We start from the raw sequence: 15,467 nt of genomic DNA, 5'->3' as shown, positions 1-15,467 counted from the left end.
AATTTTCTACAGTGAAAAGTTTTCGGAACTTCAGTGTTCAAAAAAGTATACAAAAGCTAGACGTTAAGAACATATCCAACGAGCGAGCAAAGCGAGCATCGGATTGCGAAGCAATCCGAAATGAACTGCGAAAGCAGTTCCGGGGGTTGGCGAGCAGGGGGCGAAGCCTCCTGGTATTATTTAAATCAAATTTAATTGGATACCTTTATATATTTAGTGGATAATTTGGTGACGTCACGCTTGTGTGTCGAACCTGATTGGCTTCAGAATCGACAAATGCAACGATTTTCCTGTGATTGCATTACTTGCAGGTATCCAATGAATCATTGATTTTAATGATTTTCACTGGCCATCTCTAAAAATATTTAAAAACTTATCAAATATTTCAGCTATTTGTCCGTTCTGAAGCCAGCATTTAGTCCATCCGCATAATTATCGATACTTTTCGGCTAGCCGGGAACAGCGAAAAATCGCCGAGAATGTCGGACTTCACCAACTTTTATTATTATTATTCATTTTTTAATGCATAAAAATTAATTTAAATTAAAAAAAGGTTAAGTTTGTTTGCGCCAAGGTTGGCCGATAAGTACCAAATTATTTTACAAATTGAAAAAATTTTATAATTACTTTTTTTTACTTACACCGGACGCATAAAAAAAATAATAAATAAAGTCTATCAATTCCTTTAAAAAAAAAAAAAAAAAAAAAACCTCAGGTGAATTTATCAGAGTTTCATGTAAGTAAGATTGCAAGAAGAAAATAACCGCCATAACATCAACAGGAGATTTTACTTCTTGAAGTCCTCACGAACTTACAGAACGTGATAGGATGAAAAAAGTGACTGGACGAGGGAGAAATGGAAAAAAAAGGTAAGAAAAAATGCGAACTGAATCGTAAACCTCCATGCGATGCTTTCAGAGCAGGGGGTGCAAAAGATATTCCCCAACACCTGACAACAAAATCGTGACATCCGCTAACGATTGCAAAAGAAAGAATTTTTAGAGCTATTACATTAACAAACGAAATATTCCACAACGTAAACCTGAATCTATAGCCAATACTATTTCTTTCTCACCAATCTATTGCAAACATTAATATGTACAGGTATATTACGAAGAGTAAAGCATTAATCATTATAAATAGTAAAACTAAACTCCATTATTCATTATAGTAATAGTAAATATTTATAACACTAAGCCTAATTAATTTCCCCCCCCCCAAATTTTAATGAACCTAACCGTTCTATCCTCCCCTTCTTAGAGAAATTGGATTCTTACAACTCGAGAAGAAGTGGTTATGCCTAACCATGTAATTTAAATCAGATTTAATTGGATACCTGTAAGCGACATCACGCATCTGTGTTAAACCTGATTATTGGCTTCTGAATCGACAATTGGGTATAATATGAAAAAAGCACAACTACTTCGATTTAGTAGGAACAACATATGACGCAATGCTAAACGAATGGAATTTAGTTGTTGTTTATTTAGTTATTGTTATTAGTAGTTGTTGTTATTTGTTTTATTTGTTGTTGTTTATTTAGTTGCATTTAGTTTCAATAACTTTTCTTTATAATGCAATAAAATCAGGCGAGCAGCTATTTAAACGATCGAACACTTCGTTTGTTTATTTGTGGCTTGAAGTTAGGCTCGCAGAAAATGCCGTTCATGGGTTAAATTTCGTAGGAACAACACAACCTGTGACGTAGGCTATATTATACCCAATTGGGTATAATATGAAAAAAGCACAACTACTTCCACTTACTAGGAATAACATTTATCTTTTAGTTTAATTAATAAACTGAGTTTTAAATATGCTTACTAAATTCATAAACTTCGGTAAAACAACAATATAAATTATTTCCAAAGGAACTAGACTAATGCAATTTCAACCTGGCGAGTAGCGACTTATAACAAGACACTTCGTTTGATGCTTTTACTTGTTGCTAGAAATCAGGTTCGCAGAAAATGCTGTTTACTAGTTAAATTTAGTAGGAATAACACGATCTGTGACGTAGGCTATAGTATACCCAATTGTCAGGATTTACCTAAAGGTTCACCCACAATGACGTCACTTCCAGATATCAGATTGAATTATTATCCTGGATTACTTTTAAAATTTAGAGATATAAAGAAGAGCTAGGACAAAAAGATTTTTTTTCTTCAAATTTCCAGTTAAAAAGAATAAGAAAAAAAATATTGTAATTGTTTTGATCTTAAAATAATCTTTAAACATTAATTTAAAAATTTACTGGGGAAAAAAATTTTAAGTAATATTTTTAAAACACTAAAATTTCCAAGTTGACTGCAAGTAAAATTATTATGCCAAGTCTTTAAATAAGGTAGTTTGTATCAGAAAAAGATGTTTTGGTAAACATCTCCATAATGCTTACATTCTGCAGTTGATTTTCTCAAACTCACAATGTTTGGACACATTCTGCAGACGATTTTATTGAACTCATTTTGCGAACGTTTTTAAATTTTTCCCAAAATTTTAACACAGTTCTGATTTGGTAATTACTAATGTTTAAATTATTCAAAATAACGCTAATTGTTTAAATAGATCCAGAGAATGTTTAAATAATCTGAAACAGGGAAGTTAAATATACCCTTACCTGTCATTAACAAATGAATACATAAGCAATCTCTCTTCGATGATTTTCTTAAATTCCGGACTTTCGTTGAGAAGATCTCGATAATTATCATTGGACACAACAATGCCATCACTGTCAACCGCCAACTTCAAAATGTAACGATCGTCGTAACATACTAATCTGCGGCCACCTACGTGCCGCGAGGGTGTAAACACTAAAAGGCGTTCTTTTTCTAGCTGAGCGAGAATGTCCTGGTCTGAAAACACAACAAGAATATTCAAATTTATTGTAAAAATAAAGCAATTTTAGGTGCATTGTATTTTTAAAAAAGAAAGACAGAAGGAGAATATTTCAAGCATAACCAACGTAGAAATTAATAAATATTTGTAATTCTGTTCTTTAAATGGCGATATTCTCACCTTTAATAGGTGCATCAGGTCTGGAATTTTCTTTTCTCCATCTAGGTACAAAGACGGTGATGTTTTGATGACCCCGGGCACGAAACCAATCGACACAGATTTTAATGCCCCGACAAGAAAAACAGTCTTTGTTTCCATGACTAAAAAAATAAAAATAATAATTTCATGAGCACAAAAAATTCAATCATGCTATTTAGAAATATAAAAAAGGCAAGCATGCTATTTAGAAACATTTTTCAAAACTACCCATTCAGTTAACTTTAGAGAGTTGTGATAGCTAACTTCCACGAAAATTATACATCGATTATAACATCCATTAAAGAGCGTGGAAAAATAAATTCAAGTTTTAATCCCCATTAACTAAAACAGTTAAAAGTCAAAATCTCTAACCTGGAAGTTCAATTTCATTTTACGTTCAAAAATCACATGAAATAGCATTTTAAAATTCACGAAACTTACCTGAAAACCTAACAATGCATTATTTAAATAAAAATAAAATAAAAAATAAGTTACTTTTATAAAGATTTTTAGTTAATCAAAAAAATTTCAGCTTTGCCAAGTCCCGTTATTCTCTTATTTATATATTTTTAAATTTGGTCTCACACTTTTCCAGAAAAAGAGGACAATTAATTGAAAGTACAGAAGATTGTTTTACGAGCATAAGATTTAGTCACATATTCGAACTGAACTGATTACAGAGTTCAATGACACAAGAGCTAGTGCTAAACCACGAAAAATTAACACGATATTTCGGATTCTAACTAGTGAAATTACACTAGTAGAAATTATTAGTTTAAATCACATAGCAATATAAACTAATTTTGACGGTAATATAAACTAAGTGAGAAAAAAACATCGAAAAAAAAATCACTGAAGTACTGAGTGAGGAACTAAGTCAAAGGGTATTATATTAATTTTTTACACTTAGGCACTTATGTAGGATTGCAATGGATTTTAGTAATTTTGATTCCAAACTCACTTTGTTTGATTCATTGAATTGTATGTCAATTTTTTTAAACTCAAATTACGAATATAAGTATTCATCACGCAGTGATGAATATTTATAATCGTATTGAGATTACAAGGTGTTTAAAAAATTGTCGAAAGATTTACCCTTTTCACATAGTATTTGGCAAATTCACGTTCTGCGCATGCTTTATAAAGAACCGAGATTGTTTTGTAGTTACTACATTGCACAAAAAACATACATAATCATGTGGGAAGTTGCATGAAACTGGTGCACCCTGAAATTATTAATAAATCATGCACCCTAAAATTTCCTTGAATCTCATAATAATTTTAGGATGCGTGACTGCGTGAGTAATTCCAAAAACAATTTCTGTACATTCCTTTACATTTATTAGAAAAATCCAAAGAATTCTCAATATATTAGTGACATAAATTTATAGTGACAACTACGACAAACGAAACTTCACAGAAAATACTAGTACCACATGATAAAATCTCAAATTTTGTTAACATACTAAGATATACAATTCCTGAAAAAAGTGAATGAAAGAAAAACAATCGCCAAGAAAGAGAGGTGTGGCCTGAATCTTAAGTCATTTTCAACAATTATCTATGTTCGAGATACAAAAAAGGCAACTAATGCCCGCAAATTTCCGGCCCTGCTGCTGCATTCATTCATGAAAAAATGAACCCACGTTATATGATGGGAAGGGGGGTATGGGCGTTAAGAAGTAAATTGATGTCGGTTCAAGCACTACAAAAGGTAGGATAGCGAACAAGGCGTGACCCATAAGGCGGGAGGGGGTCAATCTTCGAATCTTCCACATTCCATCCAGGCCCTTATTACCTGATAGGTTCAAGGCTTATCAGTTTCAAAATCCTTTGAGTAGAATGTTGCTAACTTTCATTAGCAGCGAAAACTGCATCCAATCTGATAATCAAATGGCCATTCGTAGTTTTGCAAGTGATTTTCAGAAAAATTTCTAATTTCGGAGGCAAAAGCCGGGTAGTCTCGATTTTTTCCAGATTGTTTACGAAAAAAAAAAGCTTTAATTACTTCTTACTTTATTTCTTAACAAGTAAGTTATTTGTTACTTGTTAAGAAACAATTAACTTAACAAATTAATTTAAATTATAACTTCCCTAATTTTAGTTATAAAGGAATAAATTTTTGAATATGAATGGAAAAAATTATCCCTCGACGTTTGCGTAACATTCTAATGAAGTTGTACACAAAACTCGGCTCTTTAAATTATAATATATAGCAAATTTACTGTTAAACTGAATGGGATAATAGGTTAAAATATGTTCCGATTTAAGGCAATCCCGCATTATGGAGTGTAAAATTGCAGAATGCAAACACCTTGTTGAAGCAAATTTGCGTGATATTTGTCGGGAACGAGTGTATAGCAAATACTTTCAAATCCAGATGGTGAAAAGGGAATAAATTACCTTTCAAATTAAACTAACAATAAAAACTCTCTTGGGAATGTTCATAAGCAAAACCTGCTTCTAAATTAACACATCCTCATTCCAAAAAGCTTTAGTTCTCTTGAATGACACGGCATTAAAATAAACAACTGCTGAAACTACCATCAGGTCAATAGGAAAAAAGTCTACTTGGATTAAAGGATCAATGCCCTCTTCGAAGATCAAATACAAAAAGCTGATAGTTTTTTTCTTCTTTTTAAATGTATAAAAAACAAAAATGTTTCGATAGCCTTATGTATAACGTAAATTAACATTTAGCCGGATTATTACTTTATGGACTTACATTTACAGTGGTAAGCAACAAAAAAAAAAAAAAAACTCTTTGCTAAAACTAAAAACTTACTAAGATCGGGAATTTAACAATTAGAAAGCAAACTACACATTTAGACTCTTAAGCGTAAAGGCTAAAACATTATTTTACATAATGATACATACTATACAGTATAATTAACCGACTTTATAACCCTCACTTCTTTGATCCTAGATAACGATATGTTTTTATTTCTCAAAGTCTAACTTAACGTTTTTGAATTGGTACAACTATTAGGTCTTAAGAGCGAGGATGAAATTTAAGTAGAATATGTCAAATTTAACAGCTTATGATTTGACATTAGCGGAGCCTGACATACGGGGTAAATGCCCCGGCCCACATCAGAGCGGGCCCCTAAATCGAATAGAAAATTTATTTTAGATTTCCTTCTTCAGTGAACTTTTTTTAAACAAAATGTCAGTACAGTGTAAAATATTATATAAAATTTGTAAATCCACGGCTTTCTAGTGCGGAATTCAGCTATATTTTCAGAATTACGATGGGCAAATTTGGCTAATCAAAAGCCTGTATTTTTACATATCGCATTTTGCGATATGTTTACAAAAATACAGGCTTCTGATTGGTTTAAGTGAGCCAATGTAATTGCGAAAATTCAACAAGGATATGAATTTTTCGCAGTAGATGACAAAGTTAACAATCAGAAAACTGCATTCGGCATGATGGGCATAGAATTATCAGAAAAGAAACAAAATGGACAGAACGATATTTCGTCTGATCATTGGAGGGGGTGGGACTTTATAGCTATTTTAGGCTATAGTCAATTTTCTTGTTATATTTGTAAAATGAGGTGAAAATTTTAAATTCCTCCATAATTTTCAATTCTTCATTACTGAAGTAGTGAATCAGGGGGGGGGGTCCCAAAGAAAATTTTGCCCAGGGCCCAAATTAGGCTAAGTCGGGCCATTGGACATTAGCTTAATATTTAAGTTTTTTTCATTTGTTGAAAAGTTACATGTCTCACCCGTAGAACGAAATCCTCTTTAGGTCTAAGAAATACTAAAGACGTTTTTTTAACTAATTTTATTGAAAAGGGAATAGACGGAAATTCGCATTATAAAGAAGTATTCTAACGTGGTACTATGCAAAATATTGATAGTGTACACAAACCACGCGGAATATTAATAGTTAGTGTATTTGGCTATACTAAATATTAGTTGACTTAAAGGGATAGTTCAAAAGGATGAATCACAAAACACACTCCAAAGCGTAATATCCACCAAATAAAGCTTTAGTGACGCAGGTTATAATTTTATGAAACCTGGCTCATTGATCACAATAGAAATATACTGCAATTGACTAGACAAAATTGTATAAAAATTTAAGAAACATAACCTAGATCGTCTCCCGTTTTATTGCATGGTACTTCCAAAGTACAAAAATAACTATGACAATAACTATAACTACTACACAAATAACTATGACAAGGCTACGAGAATTGGAACTTCTTCGTCATCCTCCATACTCACTAAATCTAGCTCCAATTGAGGAGTACTACTTTTTTCTCAGTTCGAATAAATTTTTAGTGGGAAAAAAATTAATTCCAAAAATATTGTAAAACTGGCCTGAACAACCTGCCGCTTACATGGCTAGAGTAGAGAAAATTTACGAGCATACTTTGATGAATGAAATATTTTCTTAGATTTGTAAGCTCTCGTATCAAGTATTTGGTATCTATCAAATTTTTTTTTCCTACAAATTTTATACTTGGCTGCTTAATAGACACTAGACAATAATACGTATCGGCTATTCGCTGACTTGATATAACGTATGAAGCCCATCCCATAAAAATGAAAGAGGATATTTATGTTTTGTTTATTATTTTTCTATCAGTTAATTTTTTTTTTGGGCGGGGGGTTTCCACAAATTAATTTGCTTACAAATACTTTATTTTCCTCAAATACAAAAGTAGCCGAGTATAAGATTCACTTGTCTAGTTTAACGAATTGAATAATGATAGGTAAAAGTATTAAAATTTCATTATTATTAACATTATATGAGACTTTAACTAATCATAATAGGTTCAGATACGTGTTTCCTGTTTACAGAATAATTGCACAATTCGTCAAAACTAGTTTCCGAAACATAAAATAAAATAAACGTCAGAGTTACAAAGAATAGCTCCTAAGAATTCTAATCCAAAGCTAGACCATACAGCACACAAAAACGCGAAGTTAAAAATAAATAAATAATAAAATTACATATGTCAAAATAGTTCCGGGATATAGTGATCAACCGGATAAAAACACTAACATGAAAGTTTGAAGGAGAAGAGAAAAAAAAATATTAAATAAAAATAAGTGCCATAATATTTTTAAATGCACGTTTTCTTTTGAAGGAGAAGAATAATTTGTGCATCTTCAAAATCACTGATCCCATCATACATCAGTCGTGAGCCGGACCTCGGGCAAAAAGGACCAGAGGGCGCACAAACTTTTTCAATGAGAGGGTCGTAAGAGCAAAGAAAAAAACAAGAGACGCTGGGCGGGAAGAGAATAGCTGATACAGGTTTTTATTATTATTTTTTCCCACAACATTGTTTTTCTTTTTTAAAGGGCACAAGATTCTTCACTCTTTAACCCTCGCAGGGTAGAGGGAGGCAGCGAAGGCAGCATGTTGAGCGTGACCGGTTTATAATCATTTTTGGCGATCTGACCAGTCTTGTGAAGAGACTCATGTGAAACCCAAGGTGTACTTGTAGGGATTCACTATAAGAGAATCATGTAGTATCTTTTCATAGTATCTTTTAAGTCCATTAGATTTATTGCAGTATCGCTGTAATGATGAATAATGAATAAGATCAGCCAAATATTGGTCGCATTTGGCTTACTAATGACTGGCTTATAAGGGGCTATAGCAACAAAAATAAGTTTACCTTATCCAAATTAACGTTTCTGTTTAGAAAAAGATTTAATTAATTATTCGAACAATTAAAAGACAATATCCATTTTAAGAACCTGGTAGATTTCAGACATGTTCCAAACGAAATAGATTGTTGGGATTTAATTTTATTCACGGAAAAATCTATAACATAACAAATAACATTAAAAAAAAGCGTATAGAAGTTTTCGTATGAACTTGTATTTAATTTATAGATCAGTGATAGCTCAGGGGGCTCCGCGTTCGGCTGACCACCTGACCGGAACATATGCTCCTGCACCCCAGAGCCCAAGGTCAAGAAAACTGAGATGGGCACAGTCGGCCTTGGCCCTCTTAATGGGCTGTCGCGCCACTGAGTTAGTTAGTTAGATAGCTCAGGGGATAGAACTTTCGCTTTTCAATGAGTTCGAATCCCAGCAATGGCTAGTAGACACGAATTTCGCATCCGGCTTGCATCGACTAAGTGTTGACGTAAAATATCCTCAGTGGTAGATGGATCATGGGTTAGAGTCCGCTTGCTGTCAGGCTAATCGTGGGAGGTTTTCCTCTTTGTGTGACGCAAATGCGGGTTACTTCCATCAAAAATCCTCCACGAGGACAAATTTCTCCCAATGCTTGATCCAGGAGTTCCCTTGTCTTCTAGATTGGTTTCAAAATTACAAGGTTAAGGAGTTGAACATTAGTAGTCGTAAACCCATGAAATTGGGTCGGCTGTTCAACAACAGTTATAATATAATTATAATATTTAATTTATAAAACATAAATTTTCAACGTTTTCCAATAATGAAGAATCTGCACTAGAACGTTTGGATTGTATTACAATACAGTCATGTTAGCAAGTATAGAAATATGTATTAACAATAATATTAATATAAATTATACCCATGTGCATAAATATATCTAGATTTTCTAGAAATACAAAAAAAAAAGAAAAGAAAAGAAATATGTGTAAATGTATGAACACTTGAAATGCGATGGTGTAAGATTTTTGCCTTAATCAGTTATTTGTAATTTCTAAAAAAGTATCAATAAATATTTGTACATATAATCTGTAGTGCAAGATTATTATCATTAAAATTAAAAGTCAATCTCTTTAAAATCACTTAAATAAATAGCAAACTAAATATAAATGATAGGATATAAATTATTATTAATTAAAAAAATTTGTTTGACATTTCTTGAAACCGACGCTTTCTAAATACATTTAAAAATTACCATTCTCTAATTGTAATCGAACTTTTCCTTATAAATCAGAATGCATCGACGAAAAGGAAAAGGACAATTTTTTTCATTAATTGTAATAAATTACGCATATTATCATCTGCTTTTAGTGTGCCACAAATCTCTAAATTATTATTCTTTATGTCTTAGCTTATTATTTTTTATTGAAAATTTTTAAGAAAAATATCAATATATTCTGTTTTTATTTAATTTCAATGCTCATTATAATGAGTTCGTTAATATTTAATTAAGTAAAAAATATTATCCTCGAGAAAGGGACACAAATTAATCCGTTTTAACTAGGGATGTTGAACCTCTGGATTTGAAGGGGAGTCACCGAAACATTTTAAAGCAAAAATTAAAATTTAATTCGAAATCTAAAAAAAATCACTTTTTTCATTTCAGTGAACATTTATAAAATCTTTTTTAAAAATCGATTTAACTAAGAGATTAGAGACTACGATATAGAAAGCTACATCTGTACAGATATTTATTTTTAAAAAAATATCACCGGTTACTAGACACATTCTCTTTCTCAAGAGCACGAAAAAAATGTTTCCTTAAAAAAATTATTTCTCACTACATGTACATTTATTAATGTTCTACATAAATTAAAGAAAACTGACATTTTTTTAGTTTGATCATAATGTTGCCCCCGGTTTTAAGATCATTTGACACCAATAAAACCTCCCACGATTAGTCCAACGGCAAGAGGATTCTAACCCATGATCCCCACCCCTGAGGACAGCACTGTGGACGGTGCGAGCCGAGTGCAGAATTCCTATCAACCAGCTGGGATTCGAACCTGAGTCATCCCAGCTCGAGGACTTCTATTTAAAAAAATTGATGCCCCTAATTTTAAACAAATAAAATCAACAAAGATACTATGCGTTAGGGGGGAGCCACAAACGTAGTTCCACGCCAATTAAAAAACATAAAAAATAAATTTAAAAAAAAAAAATTAAAAAGTCAAATATGAAACATGTTAAAAATACGAAAATAATAATAATAAATAAATAAATAGATTTTCAAGTAAATTTCAAAAATATCCATAATTTAAAATAAACAAAAATTTAACAATCCCAACATCATAAATCTAAAACTAAGAAAATTATCTTGTACTGTTGGTACAGCAAACAATTAAAAGCTGAAATATACATATTTCAGTTTTTAATTTCACAAAATCTAGTCCACAGGCAATCAAATATGAGATTTTAGGTACAAACAGGTTGCAGACCCCTATTGCATGTAATAGAGAATGCGTCAAAATCGGAAAACAAATAAAAATTTCAAAACTAGGCGCATTTCTCCTCATGCTGTCAAATCCTTCTTCTTTAAGACGAAATTTATACTCAGTAAATCGTTTTCATTAAAACTACAGAAACGTAAAGCAAAGAAATCACTTTCAGGCATGTAATTCCGCATTCCACGGTCCCTTCAAACACATGTCAACACTAATACGCTGCCAAAACAAAGTTTAAATTGCACAAACAAATAACAAGGGGGGGGGGAAAGAAAAAAAAATCCGCAACATTTATTCGATACATTTTAACCTTCGATTACTGCGTGCTCAATACCGATTACTCTTCAAATTCCGTCAGGAACAACTATGGCATCGCGGAATAGAAAAGAATGAAATAAAGAAAGAAAAATCACTTTTGGTTTCCTTCTCATCACGAAAAAAAAGAAAAAGAAGAAAAGGGAGAACGCGCGGCTCGTTTACCTGTCGAGCACATCCGTTTCTGCATCCGTCTCCTCTCTCCCACCCACTCCCTGTAATCTTCTCCCTTCCCCTCCCCAACGTCACTCGCTTCACACAACCTACAGCAAGGATTTTTCTCTCTGGCCTCCCCCACTCTGAAACGCTTCGTCCGGGTGCATCATCTCAGGTAAGCAATCCACTCTACCTGCGTAAGCTTCGACAAGATAAAGAATTCGGTTTTTCTTTTATCAAAGAAAATAGATTCCAACCACCGAGACCAGAGGGCGCTAATCTATCTGTTTACACATCAGATAGATTAAACAAAGTCATGTGATTAATATTTTTCCCAGTTCATCTTCCACGCTGAAATAAATAAAAAATCTGAATTTGGGAATCAAATTTTTTGAACTTTTATTGTGAACTAAATCCACTCAGCAAAAACGCAGAGCTATAAGCGATAAGCAGAGAGCTCCCGCACTTAACTATACTCACTCAATACTCCACTCAGCAATTTGCGAGTATAGCTGATTTTCTAGAGCAGCGATTTCCAAAAGGTATTCTCTGGAACCCTTGGGTTCCGGAGAAGGATTTTCTGTTATACTAGTAATAACTATATTTATATCCAGTTAATAACCTATAATTTATCTATCATTTTGATGTTTAGATGAATTATTTAAGTAAAATGACAATAAGAAAGCAGCAAAATGTTTAAAAAAAAATATTCAATAACATTATATTGAACAGGTCCAATGAAAAATTCCATAAATATTTTCATCGAGCTTTTCAATTCAATTTTTAAAATAAAATAACTCAATCCAAGAATAAAGAATTACATTTAATTCTCAACGTTTATAACATTTATTTATTTTTTTGAAAATCATAATTCAACTTATTTTATTTCTTTTCAGCAAATACATATACCAAGAGCAAATTCATAATATTTAATATTTCGTTCTTAATATTAAATATTTCCAAAATAAGTAGCAGTCTTTTTTTTTTTCTTTTTTTTTTTAAGTATATGTAAAGCTCCTAATGAACTTTTTTTTATCATGCCGGAGTTCCGCCAAAAAAAGCTCGACCATTCAGGGTTCCATAACTAAAAAATCGGGAACCGTTGTTCTAGATGAGGCAAAACAATGGCCCAAATATCCCAAACAGATAAATTAATTTAATTATTAGATAGAGTTCAAAGAGGGGGGGGACCCATTACCCGGGCACAAGATTTATATTTGCACTAAATATAAAAACCAAAAAAAAGTAGTTTGAAATTTTTTTCCCATTCATGTTTAAAAATTTATCAACAATTTAGTAAATTTTTAGAAATTTCAATGATAAATGACTATTTCTCTACATAACAGCAATTAAGTGCAAATTTGAAAAATTATTATTTGGAAGTGAGCTGTGTACGGAAGATTTTACATTTAACCCAGAAAAAGACACCGGTATCTCATGTTGTTTCATAATTATAAATTATTAAAATGCTTAATATAATATTTTTCATTTATTTTGTCCTAAATAAATACAAAAGAATGAAAAATATGTTTAATAAAAATCCTGCGTGAAAGGATTATAACTATATTAAACATGCAGAAGGGGAATAGCAGCGAGATAATTAATAATGACGTTAAACAACGATTTAGATCATTTTTGAATATAGATGCGAAATATTGGTCGTGAGATGTATATAGAAAGAGCAAGGAAGTGGAACCGGATGTGCGTGTAGTGGGAATGTCACTGTGTCAGGGGGACGTGCGATGACCTAATTGGACGCGGGATCATCATCTCCCCTCTCTTCACCTGTTGCGATACCCCGTCTCTCAAAAAGAGACGAAAAAAAAGCTTTATTAATATAATGGATACAGGTTTACGATAGATCCTACAGATACCATTAGAATATACGTGTCCAAAATCTTACTTTTATCACTTATCGAAATCAATCGAGATCACAAGTTAACATTAATACTTTGTGAAAGTACAGGTTACTACAAGTCACTACTTATAAACAATTTTAACTTATTAGAATATTATATTTTTCACTTTTTAAGCATTTAATAATATTTAAATAAATAAAAATAAAAACTTTTATGGCTTATCCATTGCTACAAAAATTCCATTATCTTGAAAAACAACTGGCTCGTGAAAAAAATAATTATAATTTTTTATAAACATATTTTAATACTTTTAATTCTAATTTTTTTTAAATAAAATTCCGGCAAGTGGAACACATTAAAAAGTAAATAGGTTGTTAAAAATTAATTATTATTTTTATTTAATTTGTCTAATAGCACAACACGTTAAGAATATATATCGTGCTTAAAGATAATCAGAATAAAACATTAAAGAGAGAGAGAGCCTTCCTCTCGATTGGCTGGGAACGAATCTCAAAACTCAATTTTCAAAAAAAAGACTATTCGATCTTATAATGAAATTTTCCGCTTGACCGTACAGTATGGTGGTCAGGGAGCTGATGTCATATCAGAAAGGTACCATGTTCGAATCTTGTTTCGAGTAATCATGTAATTTCTCTTTCTTTATCTCTGTTCTGCCTTCCTTAAGATGCTGGGAGGGCGTTGAGCCACGTATATGGTGCCCACGAAAAAAAAAGAGATCCACAATGCAATCCGTTAAGTACCACAATGGCGTATAGTTGCCAAACGCAATGGGCATTGGGAATAAAAAAGTAAATAAGTAAATAAATAAAAAAATTTCACACTTATTTGTGATAGAACTGAGAAGTGATTAAATTTAAGACCATGGATTAGGCAATACATGGTCTAAAATTTATCGAAAAACGTTTCTTTTTTTTTACCTCTGCCAAAGATTCAAATTACAATTTTTGTTAAATCAGTCATTCAATTCATATGGGCACACAAAAAGATAAATGCGTCTTTAAATAATCATTATCACTCACCTCATAGCAACGTTGCTTCCATCGATGACGATGTGTCTCAAATTAGAAGGATCATCTAGAAATGTATCATTATGGGTTCGCTCGATATCAGCCACCAGTTCCTCAACACCAGTCCTTTCAGTCGGCCTCCTGATCGGAGAAGGTGGCTGAAAGAGCGCAGAAGATGATGCTCCTAATTTTATTAATTCAGCTAACAGTTCATTTTGGCTAGGATGTGGTCCTAATTTCTGAAGAGCAATTTGAACCAAACTTTCTGTGTAGCCAAGTTTAAGAGCAAACTCCACTCTAGCAGTGTAATTAGGGTCGGCGAGAATAGTATCGAGATCTTGTGTGATGATTTCGCCAGCATTTGGATCTCTGGTTACATATTCGGCAAACTCGGCGGCTAAAGTATCGGACACAGTTCGACTGACATCGTCATGATGTGAATCGTACGGATCACCTCCTCTTCCTGGCAATTCACCCTGCGGTGTACCAGCAGGATCGGCAATTTCGTAATCGGAATCATAGCTTGAATCTTCGGATTCGAGATTTCGGCCCTGCCGAAATATCTAGAAAAAGAAAAAGTAAATGTATCAATACACCATCAAAAAGCTGAGTAATAAAAGACAAGTTCACTAAGTACCTTCAAATGAATTTATTAATAAACTAGTGGTCTACCGCTCCCTGTTCGATATCTCTCGCCAATTCCCAAAACAGCTTCACTAAAACATTTTAGTTTTGTTTAAGCAATAAGCTCATATATAGACCAGAATTGCCTGGCAATTGAGCAGTACTCAGACAGCTGACTTGTAAGTGCTAAAATATTGACAAACGGAATGTATACAATAGTTAGAATGTTAAGATAAAATCAGTATTTATGAAGATAAAAACTGAACTTTTCAAGTAAAAATAAAGAAACTCTACCCCTTTGAAAAAGAATCGGATTCAGATCAAGAAAGCTTTTCACAACT

The 15,467-nt window shown here is 32.4% G+C and overlaps 1 protein-coding gene across 3 annotated transcripts in view; it reads right to left on the bottom strand.

Annotated features, from left to right (window-relative positions):
• The window catches only part of LOC107442020 (uncharacterized), a 62,208-nt gene that overhangs the window by 7,340 nt on the left and 39,401 nt on the right, over positions 1 to 15,467 (bottom strand). For all 3 annotated transcript variants that reach the window (XM_016055459.5, XM_016055461.4, XM_016055460.5), the window contains exons 3-5: positions 14,515 to 15,065; positions 3,013 to 3,152; positions 2,615 to 2,849 (exon numbers count right to left, since the gene is read on the bottom strand). In XM_016055459.5, the coding sequence (XP_015910945.3) occupies positions 2,615 to 2,849; positions 3,013 to 3,152; positions 14,515 to 15,065 (926 nt within the window). The remainder of the gene's footprint in view (positions 1 to 2,614; positions 2,850 to 3,012; positions 3,153 to 14,514; positions 15,066 to 15,467) is intronic.

This window comes from Parasteatoda tepidariorum, chromosome 7 (genome assembly GCF_982258835.1).
Source record: "Parasteatoda tepidariorum strain Cologne lab strain chromosome 7, Ptep-v5.0, whole genome shotgun sequence".
Classification (NCBI taxonomy): Eukaryota; Metazoa; Arthropoda; class Arachnida; order Araneae; family Theridiidae; genus Parasteatoda; species Parasteatoda tepidariorum.
The sequence above is the reverse complement of the archived record's forward strand: the minus strand, read 5'-3'. Positions and strand labels throughout refer to the sequence as shown.